General features: G+C 43.4%; 1 protein-coding gene across 3 annotated transcripts in view; it reads left to right on the top strand.

The window, feature by feature from the left end:
- Positions 1–19,624, top strand: part of efr3a (EFR3 homolog A (S. cerevisiae)) — a 250,798-nt gene that overhangs the window by 167,529 nt on the left and 63,645 nt on the right. For all 3 annotated transcript variants that reach the window (XM_046320769.1, XM_046320771.1, XM_046320770.1), the window contains 2 exons: positions 15,432–15,546; positions 19,279–19,330. In XM_046320769.1, the coding sequence (XP_046176725.1) occupies positions 15,432–15,546; positions 19,279–19,330 (167 nt within the window). The remainder of the gene's footprint in view (positions 1–15,431; positions 15,547–19,278; positions 19,331–19,624) is intronic.

Here is a 19,624-nt window from a genome sequence, read left to right on the forward strand (position 1 = left end):
AGTTCTTTTTGTGATATTAAGACACACACACACACACACACACACACACACACACACACACACACACACACACACACACACACACACACACACACACACACACACACACACACACACACACACACACACACACACACACACACACACACACACAAAAACAATTTTATCTTACTTTAACTTCACCCACAGGCTCCCCTCGTTCAACCACAGCCCAATGGAAACGGCAAGCCAAATCTGACCGAACCCCCAAAATGCCAGCACAATGCATGACTTACTGTGTTCCAGTCAAAACAAAACAGCAAGACAGTTCTTCTTTCAGGGTTAACATCTGGTTTTTCCTTCACATTTTGTCATCAAAACTATTAAATGAGTGGCTATGAGGAAAACAAAATACCCTTAGAGGCCCCTTATGTGCACACCTTGTCTAGTTTCTTCTCCAACTACCACTAACAACGACAGTGTGTGCTATAAACGGAAAAGTCAAGGACAGCGGGAGGAATGACTATGGCAGAGTAATATATTTTTTTTTATTAATGAGCAGTCCAAATTACTGATTTATGCACTTCTAGTGTTAAAGCCACAGTCTGCAATATTTCCAGTTTTTCTATGGTCAATTGGTAATATCTATATAATAATATGCTAAGCCTTGTAAACTGAGGGAGGATCTCCACCTAAAAAATTGAACAGCTTTTCTTCCTTTTAGACTCAAAAGAAGCTCGTCGTCCTCTTACAGTATATCTGTCTTTATCCCGCTCTGTTTTGTATTATACAGTGCTGTCAAACTGTATATATATTTTTTTAATCAAGTTAATCGCTGGATTTGCTGTGATAAATTGTGATTAACGCACATTCAGATGTAATTAAACTAATTTAAAGGGCAATTCCATGATTTTTCAACCTCATTATCATAATCTCCCGCACAATACCAGTGTTTACATTTTGTAGAAAAAATCTAGTTAAGTTCTACCAAAGACATTAATAAATAGTGATTATCAAACATTATGAGATTCACAGTGACGTGGGAAGCATGAAACTCGTTGCAGGTTTTCCTACTTTTAATCCTACCCTGTAATGCCACAGAGAATTCATTTCTAACCACAGATTATTAAAACGCACTATTTTCACTTATGTAGACCCTGGTATGGTGCTGGAGATAATGAATATTGGTTGAAAAGTGGAAGAATTACCCTTTTTAAAATTTTTTTCATACAAAAACTCTTCCAAGAATATTGGCGTCCTGATTTTGTCCAAAGTAATGGTTAGCAAAACAAGACATTTGATCAAACACACTTTAGCTGTATATATATGATGTATTTTAGATATTTTCAGTGCATTTTAACCTCTTGAGTGTAGGGGGCAGTATTTTGATGTTTGGATGAAAAAACGTACCCAAATGAAACTGCCTATTTCTCAGGCCCAGAATCTAGAATATGCATGTAATTGTCAGATTAGGATAGAAAACACTCTAAAGTTTCCAAAACTGTCAGAATATTGTCTGTGAGTATGAAAGAACTGATATTGCAGGCGAAAACCTGAGGAAAATCCAACCCGGAAGTGCTGTTTTTCCTGAAACCTCTCTATTCCATTGCATGTCTTGCCTCCATTTAAAGGGATATCAACCAGATTCATTTTCCTATGGCTTCAACACACCTTTGAACAGTCTTCCCACATTTTGTGAACAGTCTTCAGATGTAGTTTCAGGCATTTATTCTGAAAAATGAGCGAGAAAGATCACATCGCGTCATTGGATGGCTGGGTGCCAGCAGAGTTTTGCATGCATGAGCAGACATTTTCTCTCTCACTCCTATTGAAAACTCTACGGTCCGGTTGAAATATTATTGAGTATTTATTGTAAAACAACCTGGAGGATTGATTATTATTATTATTATTAAAATGGCATACAAAGAACAGCATACAAACAACAAATGGATAGCATACGATCATAAATTCCTTTTAGACTACACAAGCTGACAAACAATTACAATGGCAAAGTCACAATAATCACAAGAATGGCTTCAGATCAAAGTCTACGTTGAGAACGAAGGGAACAAGGGTCTTCAAGTGAAAGATCCAGGCAGCCTCTCGTTTTAACAATAAATTATCAAGGTCACCCCCTCTCCTTGGGAGGGTGACATGTTCGATGCCAATATAACGCAGAGACAAAATCGAGTGGACTGCCTCCAAGAAGTGGGCCGCAACTGGGTAAGTCAAGTTTTTACACTAAATGGTGCTACGATGCTCTGAGATACGCTCTTTTAATTCGCGCTTTGTTTTACCGACATCATTTTTACCACAAGGACAAGTTATAAGATAAATAACTGCCTTTGTGGAGCACGTAATAACACCTTTGATTGGGATCGATGTCCCTGTTTGTGGGTGTTTGAAGGATCTACATTTATAAGTGCCATTGCATTGAGCACAGCCATTACATTTGTCATTTCCATCCAGTAGGGGAGCAAATAGATGTTGTTCAGGAATATCTTGGGGTGGTAAATCAGAGTTGACCAATTGGTCTCTGAGATTTCTGTTCCGTGAGAATACGACCAAGGGAATGTCCGAAAACACATTACCGAGACTATCGTCAGATTTTAGAATGTGCCAATGTTTGTGAACAATTCCCTTAATTTGTTCAGAGCACTTTGAATAGCTGGTAGTTAGAACGCAAGAATGCATCTTTTTTGCAAGACTGACCTTGAAAAAGGTAATGTCTCGTTTTGTTTAGAATTTTCTCAATAGCAATATTAATCTGATCATTCTTGTAGCCCCTCTCCTTGAACATTCTTTGCGTCTCAGCCATATTTCTGTCGAAATCGGGCTGTTTTTTGCAAATTCTTTTGATTCGACAGAATTGGCTGTAGGGGCAAACTATTTTAAGGGAAGTGGGTGACAACTATCAGCCCTCAACAAACTGTTACGATCAGTAGGCTTCCTGTAAGGATCAGTGTATGAAACATTATCTTCACAGAAGATCAAGAAAACTGATTTGACTTGAATCAGAATGCATAGTAAATCTCAGATGCTCAGAAGAGGAGTTAAGAAAAGCATGGAACGCCTGGAGCTGTTTTGCATCACCCCTCCATAGAACAAAAATATCATCAATATACCGTTTCCAAATAATGATGTTAGGCAAGAAAACATTTTTGAGAGGATTGAAAATAGACTGTTTCTCCATGTAACCCACATACAAATTAGCATAGTTAGGAGCCATGGGGATCCCATAGCAGTAACCTTCCTATGAATAAAGAAATCATTTAGAAACATGAAATAGTTGTGTGAGTACTATTTCAGCCAATGTTACAATGCATGCACTGGAAGGTAGTTCAGGGTCACGTTGCAGAAGAAAATGTTCCATAGCTTCAATACCGCCCTCGTGTGGAATATTAGTGTATAATGACTCAACATCAAAAGTAACTAACAAGGTATTCTCAGGGAGAGGATCAAGAGATTCAATGATAGAGATCATACTGCTGGTGTCCTTTAGGAGGGGAGCTGTTCTGAGACCATACTGCTGGTGTCCTTTAGGAGGGGAGCTGTTCTGAGACCATACTGCTGGTGTCCTTTAGGAGGGGAGCTGTTCTGAGACCACACTGCTGGTGTCCTTTAGGAGGGGAGCTGTTCTGAGACCATACTGCTGGTGTCCTTTAGGAGGGGAGCTGTTCTGAGACCATACTGCTGGTGTCCTTTAGGAGGGGAGCTGTTCTGATACCATACTGCTGGTGTCCTTTACAAAGGAGGGGAGCTGTTCTGAGACCATACTGCTGGTGTCCTTTACAAAGGAGGGGAGCTGTTCTGATATCATACTGCTGGTGTCCTTTAGGAGGGGAGCTGTTCTGAGACCATACTGCTGGTGTCCTTTAGGAGGGGAGCTGTTCTGAGACCATACTGCTGGTGTCCTTTAGGAGGGGAGCTGTTCTGAGACCATACTGCTGGTGTCCTTTACAAAGGAGGGGAGCTGTTCTGTGACCATACTGCTGGTGTCCTTTAGGAGTGAAGCTGTTCTGAGATCATACTGCTGGTGTCCTTTACAAAGGAGGGGAGCTGTTCTGATATCATACTGCTGGTGTCCTTTAGGAGGGGAGCTGTTCTGAGATCATACTGCTGGTGTCCTTTAGGAGGGGAGCTGTTCTGAGACCATACTGCTGGTGTCCTTTAAGAGGGAAGCTGTTCTGTGACCATACTGCTGGTGTCCTTTAGGAGGGGAGCTGTTCTGTGACCATACTGCTGGTGTCTTTTACAAAGGAGGGGAGCTGTTCTGTGACCATACTGCTGGTGTCCTTTAAGAGGGAAGCTGTTCTGTGACCATACTGCTGGTGTCCTTTAGGAGGGGAGCTGTTCTGTGACCATACTGCTGGTGTCCTTTACAAAGGAGGGGAGCTGTTCTGAGACCATACTGCTGGTGTCCTTTACAAAGGAGGGGAGCTGTTCTGAGATCATACTGCTGGTGTCCTTTACAAAGGAGGGGAGCTGTTCTGAGACCATACTGCTGGTGTCCTTTACAAAGGAGGGGAGCTGTTCTGAGATCATACTGCTGGTGTCCTTTACAAAGGAGGGGAGCTGTTCTGAGACCATACTGCTGGTGTCCTTTAGGAGGGGAGCTGTTCTGTGACCATACTTCTGGTGTCCTTTACAAAGGAGGGGAGCTGTTCTGTGACCATACTGCTGGTGTCCTTTAGGAGGGGAGCTGTTCTGTGACCATACTGCTGGTGTCCTTTAGGAGGGGAGCTGTTCTGAGATCATACTGCTGGTGTCCTTTAGGAGGGGAGCTGGTCTGAGACCATACTGCTGGTGTCCTTTACAAAGGAGGGGAGCTGTTCTGTGACCATACTGCTGTTGTCCTTTACAAAGGAGGGGAGCTGTTCTGCGACCATACTGCTGGTGTCCTTTAGGAGGGGAGCTGTTCTGAGACCATACTGTTGGTGTCTTTTACAAAGGAGGGGAGCTGTTCTGAGACCATACTGCTGGTGTCCTTTACAAAGGAGGGGAGCTGTTCTGTGACCATACTGCTGGTGGCCTTTACAAAGGAGGGGAGCTGTTCTGTGACCATACTGCTGGTGTCCTTTAGGAGGGGAGCTGTTCTGTGACCATACTGCTGGTGTCCTTTAGGAGGGGAGCTGTTCTGAGATCATACTGCTGGTGTCCTTTAGGAGGGGAGCTGGTCTGAGACCATACTGCTGGTGTCCTTTACAAAGGAGGGGAGCTGTTCTGTGACCATACTGCTGTTGTCCTTTACAAAGGAGGGGAGCTGTTCTGCGACCATACTGCTGGTGTCCTTTAGGAGGGGAGCTGTTCTGAGACCATACTGTTGGTGTCTTTTACAAAGGAGGGGAGCTGTTCTGAGACCATACTGCTGGTGTCCTTTAGGAGGGGAGCTGTTCTGATACCATACTGCTGGTGTCCTTTACAAAGGAGGGGAGCTGTTCTGAGACCATACTGCTGGTGTCCTTTACAAAGGAGGGGAGCTGTTCTGATATCATACTGCTGGTGTCCTTTAGGAGGGGAGCTGTTCTGAGACCATACTGCTGGTGTCCTTTAGGAGGGGAGCTGTTCTGAGACCATACTGCTGGTGTCCTTTAGGAGGGGAGCTGTTCTGAGACCATACTGCTGGTGTCCTTTACAAAGGAGGGGAGCTGTTCTGTGACCATACTGCTGGTGTCCTTTAGGAGTGAAGCTGTTCTGAGATCATACTGCTGGTGTCCTTTACAAAGGAGGGGAGCTGTTCTGATATCATACTGCTGGTGTCCTTTAGGAGGGGAGCTGTTCTGAGATCATACTGCTGGTGTCCTTTAGGAGGGGAGCTGTTCTGAGACCATACTGCTGGTGTCCTTTAAGAGGGAAGCTGTTCTGTAAACATACTGCTGGTGTCCTTTAGGAGGGGAGCTGTTCTGTGACCATACTGCTGGTGTCTTTTACAAAGGAGGGGAGCTGTTCTGTGACCATACTGCTGGTGTCCTTTAAGAGGGGAGCTGTTCTGAGACCATACTGTTGGTGTCTTTTACAAAGGAGGGGAGCTGTTCTGAGACCATACTGCTGGTGTCCTTTACAAAGGAGGGGAGCTGTTCTGGGATCATACTGCTGGTGTCCTTTACAAAGGAGGGGAGCTGTTCTGTGATCATACTGCTGGTGTCCTTTACAAAGGAGGGGAGCTGTTCTGCGACCATACTGCTGGTGTCCTTTTCAAAGGAGGGGAGCTGTTCTGTGATCATACTGCTGGTGTCCTTTAGGAGGGGAGCTGTTCTGTGACCATACTGCTGGTGTCCTTTAGGAGGGTAGCTGTTCTGCGACCATACTGCTGGTGTCCTTTAGGAGGGTAGCTGTTCTGCGACCATACTGCTGGTGTCCTTTAGGAGGGGAGCGGTTCTGAAACCATACTGCTGGTGTCCTTTAGGAGGGGAGCTGTTCTGAGACCATACTGCTGGTGTCCTTTAGGAGGGGAGCTGTTCTGCGACCATACTGCTGGTGTCCTTTAGGAGGGGAGCTGTTCTGTGATCATACTGCTGGTGTCCTTTAGGAGGGGAGCTGTTCTGTGATCATACTGCTGGTGTCCTTTACAAAGGAGGGGAGCTGTTCTGCGACCATACTGCTGGTGTCCTCTACAAAGGAGGGGCTGTTCTGCCCACTATTGTTACTGCATCAAAAAAAGTCAACAAAAGTAGATAGAGGGGCTGTTACTGCATCAATGCCCGCTACAATAGGGGCTGTTACTGCATCAATGCCCGCTACAATAGGGGCTGTTACTGCATCAATGCCCGCTACAATAGGGGCTGTTACTGCATCAATGCCCGCTACAATAGGGGCTGTTACTGCATCAATGCCCACTACAATAGGGGCTGTTACTGCATCAATGCCCACTACAATAGGGGCTGTTACTGCATCAATGCCCACTACAATAGGGGCTGTTACTGCATCAATGCCCACTACAATAGGGGCTGTTACTGCATCAATGCCCACTACAATAGGGGCTGTTACTGCATCAATGCCCGCTACAATAGGGGCTGTTACTGCATCAATGCCCACTACAATAGGGGCTGTTACTGCATCAATGCCCGCTACAATAGGGGCTGTTACTGCATCAATGCCCACTACAATAGGGGCTGTTACTGCATCAATGCCCACTACAATAGGGGCTGTTACTGCATCAATGCCCTCTACAATAGGGGCTGTTACTGCATCAATGCCTGCTACAATAGGGGCTGTTACTGCATCAATGCCCGCTACAATAGGGGCTGTTACTGCATCAATGCCCACTACAATAGGGGCTGTTACTGCATCAATGCCCGCTACAATAGGGGCTGTTACTGCATCAATGCCCACTACAATAGGGGCTGTTACTGCATCAATGCCCGCTACAATAGGGGCTGTTACTGCATCAATGCCTGCATCAATACAAATAGGGGCTGTTACTGCATCAATGCCCGCTACAATAGGGGCTGTTACTGCATCAATGCCCTCTACAATAGGGGCTGTTACTGCATCAATGCCTGCTACAATAGGGGCTGTTACTGCATCAATGCCCACTACAATAGGGGCTGTTACTGCATCAATGCCCACTACAATAGGGGCTGTTACTGCATCAATGCCCACTACAATAGGGGCTACAATAGGGGCTGTTACTGCATCAATGCCCACTACAATAGGGGCTGTTACTGCATCAATGCCCGCTACAATAGGGGCTGTTACTGCATCAATGCCCACTACAATAGGGGCTGTTACTGCATCAATGCCCACTACAATAGGGGCTGTTACTGCATCAATGCCCGCTACAATAGGGGCTGTTACTGCATCAATGCCCACTACAATAGGGGCTGTTACTGCATCAATGCCCACTACAATAGGGGCTGTTACTGCATCAATGCCCACTACAATAGGGGCTGTTACTGCATCAATGCCCACTACAATAGGGGCTGTTACTGCATCAATGCCCACTACAATAGGGGCTGTTACTGCATCAATGCCCACTACAATAGGGGCTGTTACTGCATCAATGCCCTCTACAATAGGGGCTGTTACTGCATCAATGCCCACTACAATAGGGGCTGTTACTGCATCAATGCCCGCTACAGTAGGGGCTGTTACTGCATCAATGCCCACTACAATAGGGGCTGTTACTGCATCAATGCCCACTACAATAGGGGCTGTTACTGCATCAATGCCTGCTACAATAGGGGCTGTTACTGCATCAATGCCTGCTACAATAGGGGCTGTTACTGCATCAATGCCCGCTACAATAGGGGCTGTTACTGCATCAATGCCCACTACAATAGGGGCTGTTACTGCATCAATGCCCACTACAATAGGGGCTGTTACTGCATCAATGCCCACTACAATAGGGGCTGTTACTGCATCAATGCCCGCTACAATAGGGGCTGTTACTGCATCAATGCCCACTACAATAGGGGCTGTTACTGCATCAATGCCCACTACAATAGGGGCTGTTACTGCATCAATGCCCTCTACAATAGGGGCTGTTACTGCATCAATGCCTGCTACAATAGGGGCTGTTACTGCATCAATGCCCTCTACAATAGGGGCTGTTACTGCATCAATGCCCACTACAATAGGGGCATCAATGTTACTGCATCAATGCCCGCTACAATAGGGGCTGTTACTGTATCAATGCCCGCTACAATAGGGGCTGTTACTGCATCAATGCCCTCTACAATAGGGGCTGTTACTGCATCAATGCCCACTACAATAGGGGCTGTTACTGCATCAATGCCCGCTACAATAGGGGCTGTTACTGCATCAATGCCCACTACAATAGGGGCTGTTACTGCATCAATGCCCACTACAATAGGGGCTGTTACTGCATCAATGCCCGCTACAATAGGGGCTGTTACTGCATCAATGCCCACTACAATAGGGGCTGTTACTGCATCAATGCCCACTACAATAGGGGCTGTTACTGCATCAATGCCCACTACAATAGGGGCTGTTACTGCATCAATGCCCACTACAATAGGGGCTGTTACTGCATCAATGCCCACTACAATAGGGGCTGTTACTGCATCAATGCCCACTACAATAGGGGCTGTTACTGCATCAATGCCCGCTACAATAGGGGCTGTTACTGCATCAATGCCCACTACAATAGGGGCTGTTACTGCATCAATGCCCACTACAATAGGGGCTGTTACTGCATCAATGCCCACTACAATAGGGGCTGTTACTGCATCAATGCCCACTACAATAGGGGCTGTTACTGCATCAATGCCCACTACAATAGGGGCTGTTACTGCATCAATGCCCACTACAATAGGGGCTGTTACTGCATCAATGCCCACTACAATAGGGGCAGTTACTGCATCAATGCCCACTACAATAGGGGCTGTTACTGCATCAATGCCCTCTACAATAGGGGCAGTTACTGCATCAATGCCCACTACAATAGGGGCTGTTACTGCATCAATGCCCACTACAATAGGGGCAGTTACTGCATCAATGCCCACTACAATAGGGGCTGTTACTGCATCAATGCCCTCTACAATAGGGGCAGTTACTGCATCAATGCCCACTACAATAGGGCGCCTTGGAGGTTTTGTAACATTCTTGTGTAATTTTGGCAAAGTATAGAAAGTGGCAATTTTAGGGTGTTGAATAGCCAAAAAGTCATGTTCTTTTTTGGTTATCTGACCAGAACTTAAATACCCATCTAGGACAGTAAAGATACTATTCTGATATTGGGAAGTGGGGTCACTTCTGAGTTTCTTGTAAAAGGTATTGTCAAGCAGCTGTCTATGACACTCATGTACATAAACTGTCCTATCCATGAGTACAACCGACCCACCCTTATCAGCAGGACGAATCAGGGTTGACGTTTGGGATTGTAAATCAAGCAAAGCTTGTTTTTCATCCTTAGGTAAATGATGGAAAGATTTGGACTCCTGTTTATTCTTAAGGAGATGTCCATCTTTTTCCACAAGTCTGCAATATGTCTCGATAGAGTGATTGTGATTGGCTGGAGGTATAAAATAACTTGTGCTTCTAAAAGGAGTCGGAGTATGTGCAGGTGAGCAACCTACTGGTTCAATAGAAGTGTCAGGATTACGGGAGCTAAAGTTTTCCCTTAAATGGATGTTTCTAAAAAACTTAAACACGTCTACCTTAACATTAAATAGTTGCACTGGCTTGTAGGCACAAAATATAACCTTTTATTAAGCAAGGAGATATGGGCAGGGCTCAGTATCTTGCTTGATAAATTAAAGACACTCAGTCCCGTGGGTTCTGAGACCGTGTGAAGTAGTCGTTTCTTCTTACCCTGTCGGGTGCGGCATCTTGTCGATGGCCACCTCCGCCCTTCCGTCCGTCCAGTCTCTCGTTGAATAAAAAACTACCACTGGAAGCCGATGAGGCGCTGGTTGTAGAGCGTTGATCAGACCGGGGTGGATCGAAGTAAGCGGCATCCCTCCTGCGTCTGTCATGGAGAGGAGGGGGAGCAGGACCTCCCTTGTCAGGGTTTCTCCAGAAGTAGACTTTATCCTCGGCCTTGTCTTTTTTGTCTTGGTTGAATTTCTTGATTTTAAGTTCCTTTATTTCTGTAGACAATTTGTCCTGGAGCGCTTGGTTAGTTTTGATCAGTTCATTGAATATGCCATCATCATTAACAGCTATTTGTAGACCTGTGCGTTTGTCTTTAATCGTGTTATCCATTTCAATAAAGTCCTTCTTCAACTGGTCAACAATTAATGTTATTAACTTTGATATAGGGGGCGCTCTTTTAATTTTTGGATAAAAAAACGTTCCCGTTTTAAACAAGATATTTTGTCACGAAAAGATGCTCGACTATGCATATAATTGACAGCTATGGAAAGAAAACCCTCTGACGTTTCCAAAACTGCAAAGATATTATCTGTGAGTGCCACAGAACTGATGCTACAGGCGAAACCAAGATGAAATGCAGGAAATGCCCCAGATTTTGGCGCTGAAGACGCTGTGTTCCAATGTCTCCTTATATGGCTGTGAATGTGCAAGGAATAAGCCTACACTTTCTGTCGTTTCCCCAAGGTGTCCGCAGCTTAGTGATGTATTTGTAGGCATATCATTGGAAGATTGACCATAAGACACTACATTTACCAGGTGCGCCACCCGGGTGGCCCTATAAACATCATCTTCAACTACCTCACAAGTTAATAACAACTGGCACCAAGAAGACACGCTGGTCTTGTTCCATCTGTACAACTGCCAACTCATGCTAAAGTAAAATATTGACATCATCGTCGTCATCATCAGCATCATTACAATTTTCTAATTATAAATGTCCTCATCTCTTTGATAGGGTTGATTTGGATAACCAGAGTTAAGCGGAGTTGTTATTTTCCATTATCCAATCCTGTTGTCTTCAGGCATAACAATGCACATACAAGGATCGCAGCATCTTCCTTCGTTGCCATGAAGATTTCCTTACTACACCAGTCCAGCAAATATAGCCCGACTCTGGCCTGATTGCCAATTTTACTGCCGCCAAGTGTATGTACTGTACCGATTACTAGACACTACGATTTGGCTTGATGATTAGAGCCTGTAGACTGGGCAAAAATTGTGTAGTGTGGGCCTTCCTAGTGCCGCAGCGGTGTAATGCACTGCATCGCAGTGGCTGAGGCATCACTACAGATCCGGGTTCCATCCCGGGAGGTGTTGCAGCCGGCCGCGACCAGGAGGCCGATGAGGCGCTGCACAATTGGCTCGGCGTCGTCCGGGTTAGGGGAGGGTTTGGCCCATCGCGCTCTTGCAACTCCTGTGGTGGGCCAGGCGCATGCACGCTGACACGGTCGTCAGTTGTTCAGTGTTTCCTCCGACACATTGGTGCGGCTGGCTTCCGGGTTAAGCGAGCAGTGTGTCAAGGGCACGTGCCTCTCGGCCTTCGGCTCTCCCGAGTCGCTATGGGAGTTGCAGCAATGGGAAAAGACTGTAACTACCAATCACGAAATTGGGGAGAAAAAGGGGTAAAAAAAAAATATATATATATATATATATATTATATAGTGTAGTGTAGTGTATTTCAGCCATAAGCAGCACTGTGTTGGCATGTGCATAAAATCTTCAACTACATCAATCTCATGACCCACTGCCCAGTTTTCCCAACTCTTAAACTAACTAACCCTTTTAAATCCTTCCAAATAATCAAATACAGTAGCATACTTAATGAGTCAAATAAGCACTTGGAAGTTTGGGGTGTGCATGCAACAGACATGCAGGACCAGCCCTTGCCTACATAACCACAACCTTTAGTTGCATTGTGTAACCCTTTGCTGTGACTTTTGGAGTACAGCTAAGGACGAGATTTACTATTGAACTACTATTCACTGTTAGTTTTGCCCAAAATAAGTTTTCATTTTCAGTTTGTAAAATGTACAATTCTTTATTTTTGATGAAAATAATGATGGTGGTGTGCTGTTGCTTGTATGCAATTGTATGCGTGTGCTTACTGTGACTGTCCCTCTGATATTGGCTACAACACTAGGCTAATGTACCACAACGTTGCAGCCCAGACTGCAGTGCGTGGCAAGCTGGAACGAAGGACACCGTGTCCCGGTGGTTTTGCTGTTCATGCTTGTATCAAGATGACTATCTAGATGGTAATATTAGTTATTTATTGTGTTGGCTATTATCCTACTTGCAATAAAATCATGGGAGGGAAAATTGGCCGGGTTAGCTACTGCCTGCGACACCGTGATACAGCTGCCCTGTGCAAGCACATCATGTTGGCAAGCAGCTCGATTATACACTAGTAATTCGCTCCAGCTTGTCTTCGTACTCCCCGAGGGCAGTAACTTTAGCTAATTGTCATGTCACTGTAACTTCCATATGAACACTAGTTATCTGTCATGACAGATGAATGGGTCAACAAATATACAGTGGTTAAAAGTATATTTTTTGTCATAGTTGAGGGACACTAGCTATCTAACTTACCTAACTGTCGATAGCTATCGCCATCACAACGAAAAGCATCAAGTCGTGGTCTTGATATTGTTCAATGGTAAATCTTATCCGTAGCAGTACTCCATCTAGTCACAACCAGCTTTCTGTAGGTAAGACATTTTTTCCCCAACTCTCCAAATTGACCATTTTAGTACCGATTAACCCTGTATCTATGCATTTAAGTATCTATGGAGCACGGGAAGCCCATATTGCCATTTGATGGGATTGTATAAGCCTTTATAGAGGCAACATCCTCTGCTGCAAAGTATTTTAAGATATTAGGCCTACATCTACTGTTAGATTATTCTGTTACACCGCTAACTAGCAGGAAATTATATTTAAAGAGAAACTTTGGGATTTTCACATTGAGGCCCTTTATCTACTTCCCCAGAGTCAGATGAACTCATGGATACCATGCATGCTAGAATATATATATATATATATATATATATATATATATATACTTCCAGTCATTGTGCTAACTCTAGTTAGCATTTGCTCTCAAATCTACTTAATTCTAACTTCCTTCATACTGGACACACAGACATAAAAAAGATGGTAAATTAGCCCCAAATTAAAATGTAATTTAAAAAATATATATATATTACTGTCTATTGAGCAAAATAATCTAATAACAATATTTACACAGTAAAGTTATAGCAACAATAGCGTAATTGTCAACCCATAATTAATGCCAATCACTGGTTAGGTGTTGCACACCAAAATATCATTATCATCTTTCCTGGTTGGACATGTTAGATTTAAATGTAGGCCTATCTCAAACATGTCTTGAATCATACCATCTCAATAGCACTTTGAAGGACTTTAAACCCAGTTTAGTGCTGCCAAATGTGGCTCATCACCTGGTATGTAGCAAAATTTGAAATGGCTTTTTTTGCATAGGATGAAAGTAGACTCAGAGCAACAAAATGGTAAATCATACACTGAATTTTTGAGGAACAATGGGAAAGTAATTCTGCTTTGAAAGTTGATAAACTTGTAAACACACTTTTGAGAAAATGGCCTTTGAATGTTTTGGTATCTAGTGAAGAGCTCTTCTTTGTCCACCCATCTCGTTTCGCTCTCGGAAAGTTCAGAGTGAACACTTGACGCTCTGGACGATGATTTGTTTACCTCTGGATAACATGAAAACAGCCTAACCAGCTCTGATGTCAACAACTTCATTACGCTTTTTTTGCAGATGTTTACTGACACCGGCTATATTCACAGTTGTTGCACACTTTAGCTTAAGATCCATAGCTAGCTTGCTAGGTACACAATGAACCTAGCTAGGTAAACAACGTGTAAGATGACACAAGTCACGTAACGTTAGCAAACGAGCCAGCCAGCTAACGTTAACTAGTTAAACAACAATGAACATAGTCCCAAATCATGTCGTTACTACCCTGCATGAATATGCTGGGAGCTAACCAATGAGGTTCCATGTTATCTAGCTAACATTAGGCTCTAACCTGAAAAGCAAACGGCTCTGGGATGGGAATAATGTCAGGTATGGAGCCAGCCAGCTAACATTAGCTAGCTAGCTAATGGTACAATTTAGCTCTAAATTAAACCTCTTTCTGTGAAATGTGTAATATCTGAAAATGTAAAATGTGTAATATCAGAAAATGTAGCTAGCTAACGCTAGACTATCTTACCTGTATACATCAAACTAAGGTTGCCCTTAGTTTGAAGATGTAATCCGGAGACAGGTGTTTTCTCCATCTCTTTAGCTAGCATACTCTAATTGCACTGATTTCAGAACTCTGTCCTCCAGAAAGTGGAGAGCAACACTTATCCAGCTCCACTACACAATAAAGAAAATGTTAAAGACATTTGGATGTTTTGATTTTTTAAATCATGATAACTGCTCTCCAGGGTAGTCGTGACTTGAGATATACGCCTAGTTTCCTGAATTGGGTCACAAATGATAACATTTATTAGGCTGGGATTAATCGCATATTTGGAATTTGCTGAAATTGAGCTGTAATTTAAGATGTTTATACAAAAAGCATTGCAGGAATATTGACGTCTTGTTTTGTCCAAAGTAATATTAAACAAAATCCGGTAAATTGATAAAGCACAATTTCTTTCATCTCAATACCAACTTGTTTTGACGTCAGATCGTTTTTGCTGTGTAGATCATGTATTTTGTACGTTTTCAGACAATACAATTAATCACAATAAATAAATAAAAATTGTAAGGACCAAATTATTGATTGGGGAAAATGTTGGTGCCACCACAGGGAACAGTTAATCTGGAGCCCTCCTATACTGTTTTTTAGATAGATATCTATCTATAAATACATTTCCAGGCTGTTGAAATTGCAGAGGGGGGCTTTAATGTTGACCCCGTAGTTACATGCTTTTGAATTTGTATGCTCTACACACAGTATGATTTGAAATAGCTTGTCTTTGCGCCATTCCTTTAAAGTCAGAGTGCCAAAGAAAAATAATTGCATCGTTTGACAATTTAACAGACAAAGTTTTGTAATGCATTAATTTACCCCATGCAGGGTTCTTTGGTGGCAACCTGCCAGACTACCAGCGCGCGGAGGTGATGATGTTCATCATGGGCAAGGTGCCCGTGTATGGCACCCCCTGCCACACCCTGGACACTGTGAAGATTGGGTGAGTCACACTCATTACCTCCACGCTACAGGGTTTCCCATGGACATTAGGTTAATCTCGGGGGTTCTCCTTTCTGAGTTAGGGGTGGCTGGTTTGGTACTAGGGTTTAATATTTTCCTGGTATTTTACAAATGCTTCATCCCGGGAACAAATCACTTTTCTCCCAGGTAACCTGGTATTTCCCACCAAAATCAGAAGCATTATCAAATCAAATCAAATTTATTTATATCAGCTGATGTCACAAAGTGCTGTACAGAAACCCAGCCTACAACCCCAAACAGCAAGCAAAGCAGATGTTGAAGCACTTTGGCTAGGAACAACTCCCTAGAAAAGCCAAAACCTAGGAAGAAACCTAGAGAAGAACCAGGCTATGAGGTGTAGCCAGTCCTCTTCTGGCTGTGCAGGGTGGAGATTATAACAGAACATGGCCAAGATGTTCAAATGTTCATAAATGACCAGCATGGTCAAATAATAGGTCTGGGACAGGTAGCACGTCCGGTGAACAGGTCAGGATTCCATAGCCACAGGCTGAACAGGTGAGACTGGAGCAGCAGCACGGCCAGGTGGACTGAGGACAGCAAGGAGTCATCATGCCAGGTAGTCCGGAGGCATGGTCCTAGGGCTCAGGTCCTCCGAGAGAGAAAGAAAGAGAGAATTAGAGAGAGCATACTTAAATTCACACAGGACACCGGATAAGACAGGAAAAGTACTCCAGATATAACAAACTGACCCTAGTCCCCCGACACATAAACTCCTGCAGCATAAATACTGGAGGCTGAGACAGGAGGGGTCAGGAGACACTGTGGCCCCATCCGATGATACCCCCGGACAGGGCCAAACAGGCAGCATATAACCCCACCCACTTTGCCAAAGCATAGCCCCCACACCACTAGAGGGATATCTTCAACCACCAACTTACCATCCTGAGACAAGGCAGAGTATAGTGACTCAACCCACTCAGTGACTCAACCCACTCATCTTCTCTCCTCCTTATCCCTTTGCTTTTTCTTAATTGTTGGAGGAGATTAGATTCCTCTGTTTGTCTGCTGCCCCTGATGCCAAGGAGAGGACTAGCTAATAGAGGAAGCACTTTCAAGTAGAGGGACTGATATCTTCATCCAGCTCCTGCTGCTTTTCACGCCGCACCCGCCCGATGCCACGGTCTTCTTAACCGAGTCGCCCCAGCAAGAATTAGTCCCTGTACCTGACCACAGTCCCGCAATGTTATTTTAGATGTATCTGACACAGCTCACTTTGCAGCCCTGGTCCCAACAAGAATTTGTCCTGTACCTGACAGCAGTCCCGCAATGTTATTTTAGATGTATCTGACACAGCTCACTTTGCAGCCCTGGTCCCAACGATTTTGCCACCCGAGTCAAGATCAAAATGTGCAAAAATAGGTCAAAATACCAGAGACTCTGACTGTGCCCATTATATTCGGCTATCAGTATTAGGCTAGATGTAGTTTGAAAGATTGTAGAGTTGGGCCTAAATACAGGAGAGTGGACACTTACTTGTCTAGATTAAAGAATAACTTTTAGGAACGGGACAATATGCAAGCACAATAAAATACATGTGTTGTCCAGTCAATGTCAGAGTTTAAACTATAGCCTATCATATTTTTTATTTGATTGCACATGCCCAGTAAAAGGGAAGAAAGGTAGGCTACAGAATCAAAATAATCAAGTATAACGAATAATCTACAAACAGAAAGACAACCATTTTGAAATAATACCAACTTTAATAGGAGCTGGACAATTTTCAGGTAGATAAAATAAATTGATAATTGATAACACATTTTTCTATTTCCTGTCGATGTCAGAGCCTAAACTATAGCATGTCATATTTGGGAAGTTAATTTCCTTGGAAAGACAACTGCGTATGCTTTTCCATATGCTTTTCCATCCTAGAGGCTATTTATTTGGGACCACGCATTTGATCTCGCACGCCCAACACAAGTGAGGTGAGGTAGGCTACAGAACGTGAAGCAGAATTAGCCTATGAGAGTTTCTGAATAGTATGGCAGAGGTTATTTTAATACAATAGAAAACGCATCCAAAACAGAAAGACAACCGTTAGAAATAATCCCAAAGTTGTTTGTCTGAATGCCCACTCCCACCCTCGGCATAAAAAATGCAGACCACGCTACAATGCTATCTGTCGGGGCCAGTGGGAATGCAGCTCTCTACTTTAGTTACGCTTGCTAGTGTAACTCACTTTCATTGGCAACGATGAGCCAGCTAGTTAACATTAGCCCACCTCATCTAGCTACATATTGAACTTCCATCCTCTCAGGCAAGGGGCACAGTGTATTTATGGTTGGATCATTAATCACCGTCATAGTCATTGGCCAGTAGGGAGAATTAAGGAAAACCCCTAGTCCAAATCACTATCTCCATCTATGGCTAAGTTGGGAAAGGGACAACAATTCAACGAGATGCAACAATTCAAGTGTATTTTCTAATTACGTTTAGCTTCTGATGTGATTGGTGTGAAGCCAAATCCAAACCTTTTTAGGTGCTCCAGGACCATCAACATTTAGCTTCTGATGTGATGTGATTGGTGTGAAGCCAAATCCAAACTTTTTTAGGTGCTCTCTTTTAGCTCAACGCTGATTGACTATTATTGTATATATCTATATAGGGAGGCCAAATGCTCGCTGGCATCCCATGCATTCAATGGTAGGGGCGGCAACAATGTCATACTCTTTTTGACCAGACAGCATCAGATAGATGGGTTACACATACAGAGACAGAGGGGCGCTGTTTCACTCGATCAGCTGCTTTCTCCGGTGACATACAATTCAGCCTCTTGCAAATTGAAGGACAATTATGAAGCAAAGAGAGACAAAAATATAAATGATTTAGTTTTTTCTTTGTCAAATTTATACGGAAGCCTGGCTTCCCTTAGCACTGATGAATTCATCTCACCAGTATCTGGTGGAAAGCAGACTTAACCTGGTTTTCCTCTAGGATTTTGCCTGTGCTTAGCTCCAATCCGCACATTTTCTATCCTGAAACTCACAGTTCTTAATGATTACACATATACCCATAATATGATGCAGCCACCTCTATGATTGAAAATATGGAGAGTGGTGCTTAGTAATGTGTTGTATTGGATTTGCCCCATTTTTGTATTTAGGACAAAAAGTGAATTTCTTTGCCACATTTTTACAATATAACTTTAGTGCCTTGTTGCAAACAGGATGCATGTTTTGGAATATTTGTTTTCTGTACATTCTTCCTTCTTTTCACTGTGTCAATTAGGTTAGTATTGTGGAGTATCTACAATGTTGTTGATCCATCCTCAGTTTTCTCTTATCACAGCCATTAAACTCTGTAACTGTTTTAATGTCACCATTGGCCTCATGGTGAAATCCTTCCTTTCTGGCAACTGAGTTAAGAAGGATGCCTGTATCTTTGTAGTGACTGGGTATATTGATACACCATCCGAAGTGTAATTAATAACTTTACCATGGTCAAAGGGATATTCAATATCTGCTTACATTTTTTTTACCCACCTACCAATGGGTGCCCTTCTTTGCGAGGCATTGGAAAACCTCCCTGGTCTTTGTGGTTCAATCTGTGTTTGAAATTCACTTACAGATAATTGTATGTGTGGTATAGAGAAATGAGGTAGTCATTTAAAAAAAACATGTTAAAAAATGTTATTGCACAAAGAGTGAGTCCCCCCCACCATTTGCTAACAAACTATTGTTGATATTCCATTCAGGCACCAGGGCACCAAGCGTATCCAGGCCATGCTGCTGAGCTCGCTCATCATGGTGAGTACTTCTATAGCCATATAATTTATTCAATAGTACTGTCTAACGATAGCCGCATCTGCCTATCGTGATCACAACAGACTGATCAAGAATAGTGTCAATCGAGAAGAATGGCAACAGATGAATCCATTAATTGAGTCTATTCTAATTCTGCCTAAAGGGACCTCAATGTTCTCTGTTGGTATATCGGAGTGGCGCCGAAGGAGATGACTGCCGTTTTACGATCCCGTAATCAATTGTGCATGTTTCTTCGCGTTATTTTGTATTTAATGTTTCTGCCACCATTTCTTATGA

Source organism: Oncorhynchus gorbuscha, linkage group LG22 (assembly GCF_021184085.1).
Source record: "Oncorhynchus gorbuscha isolate QuinsamMale2020 ecotype Even-year linkage group LG22, OgorEven_v1.0, whole genome shotgun sequence".
NCBI classification, from domain to species: Eukaryota; Metazoa; Chordata; class Actinopteri; order Salmoniformes; family Salmonidae; genus Oncorhynchus; species Oncorhynchus gorbuscha.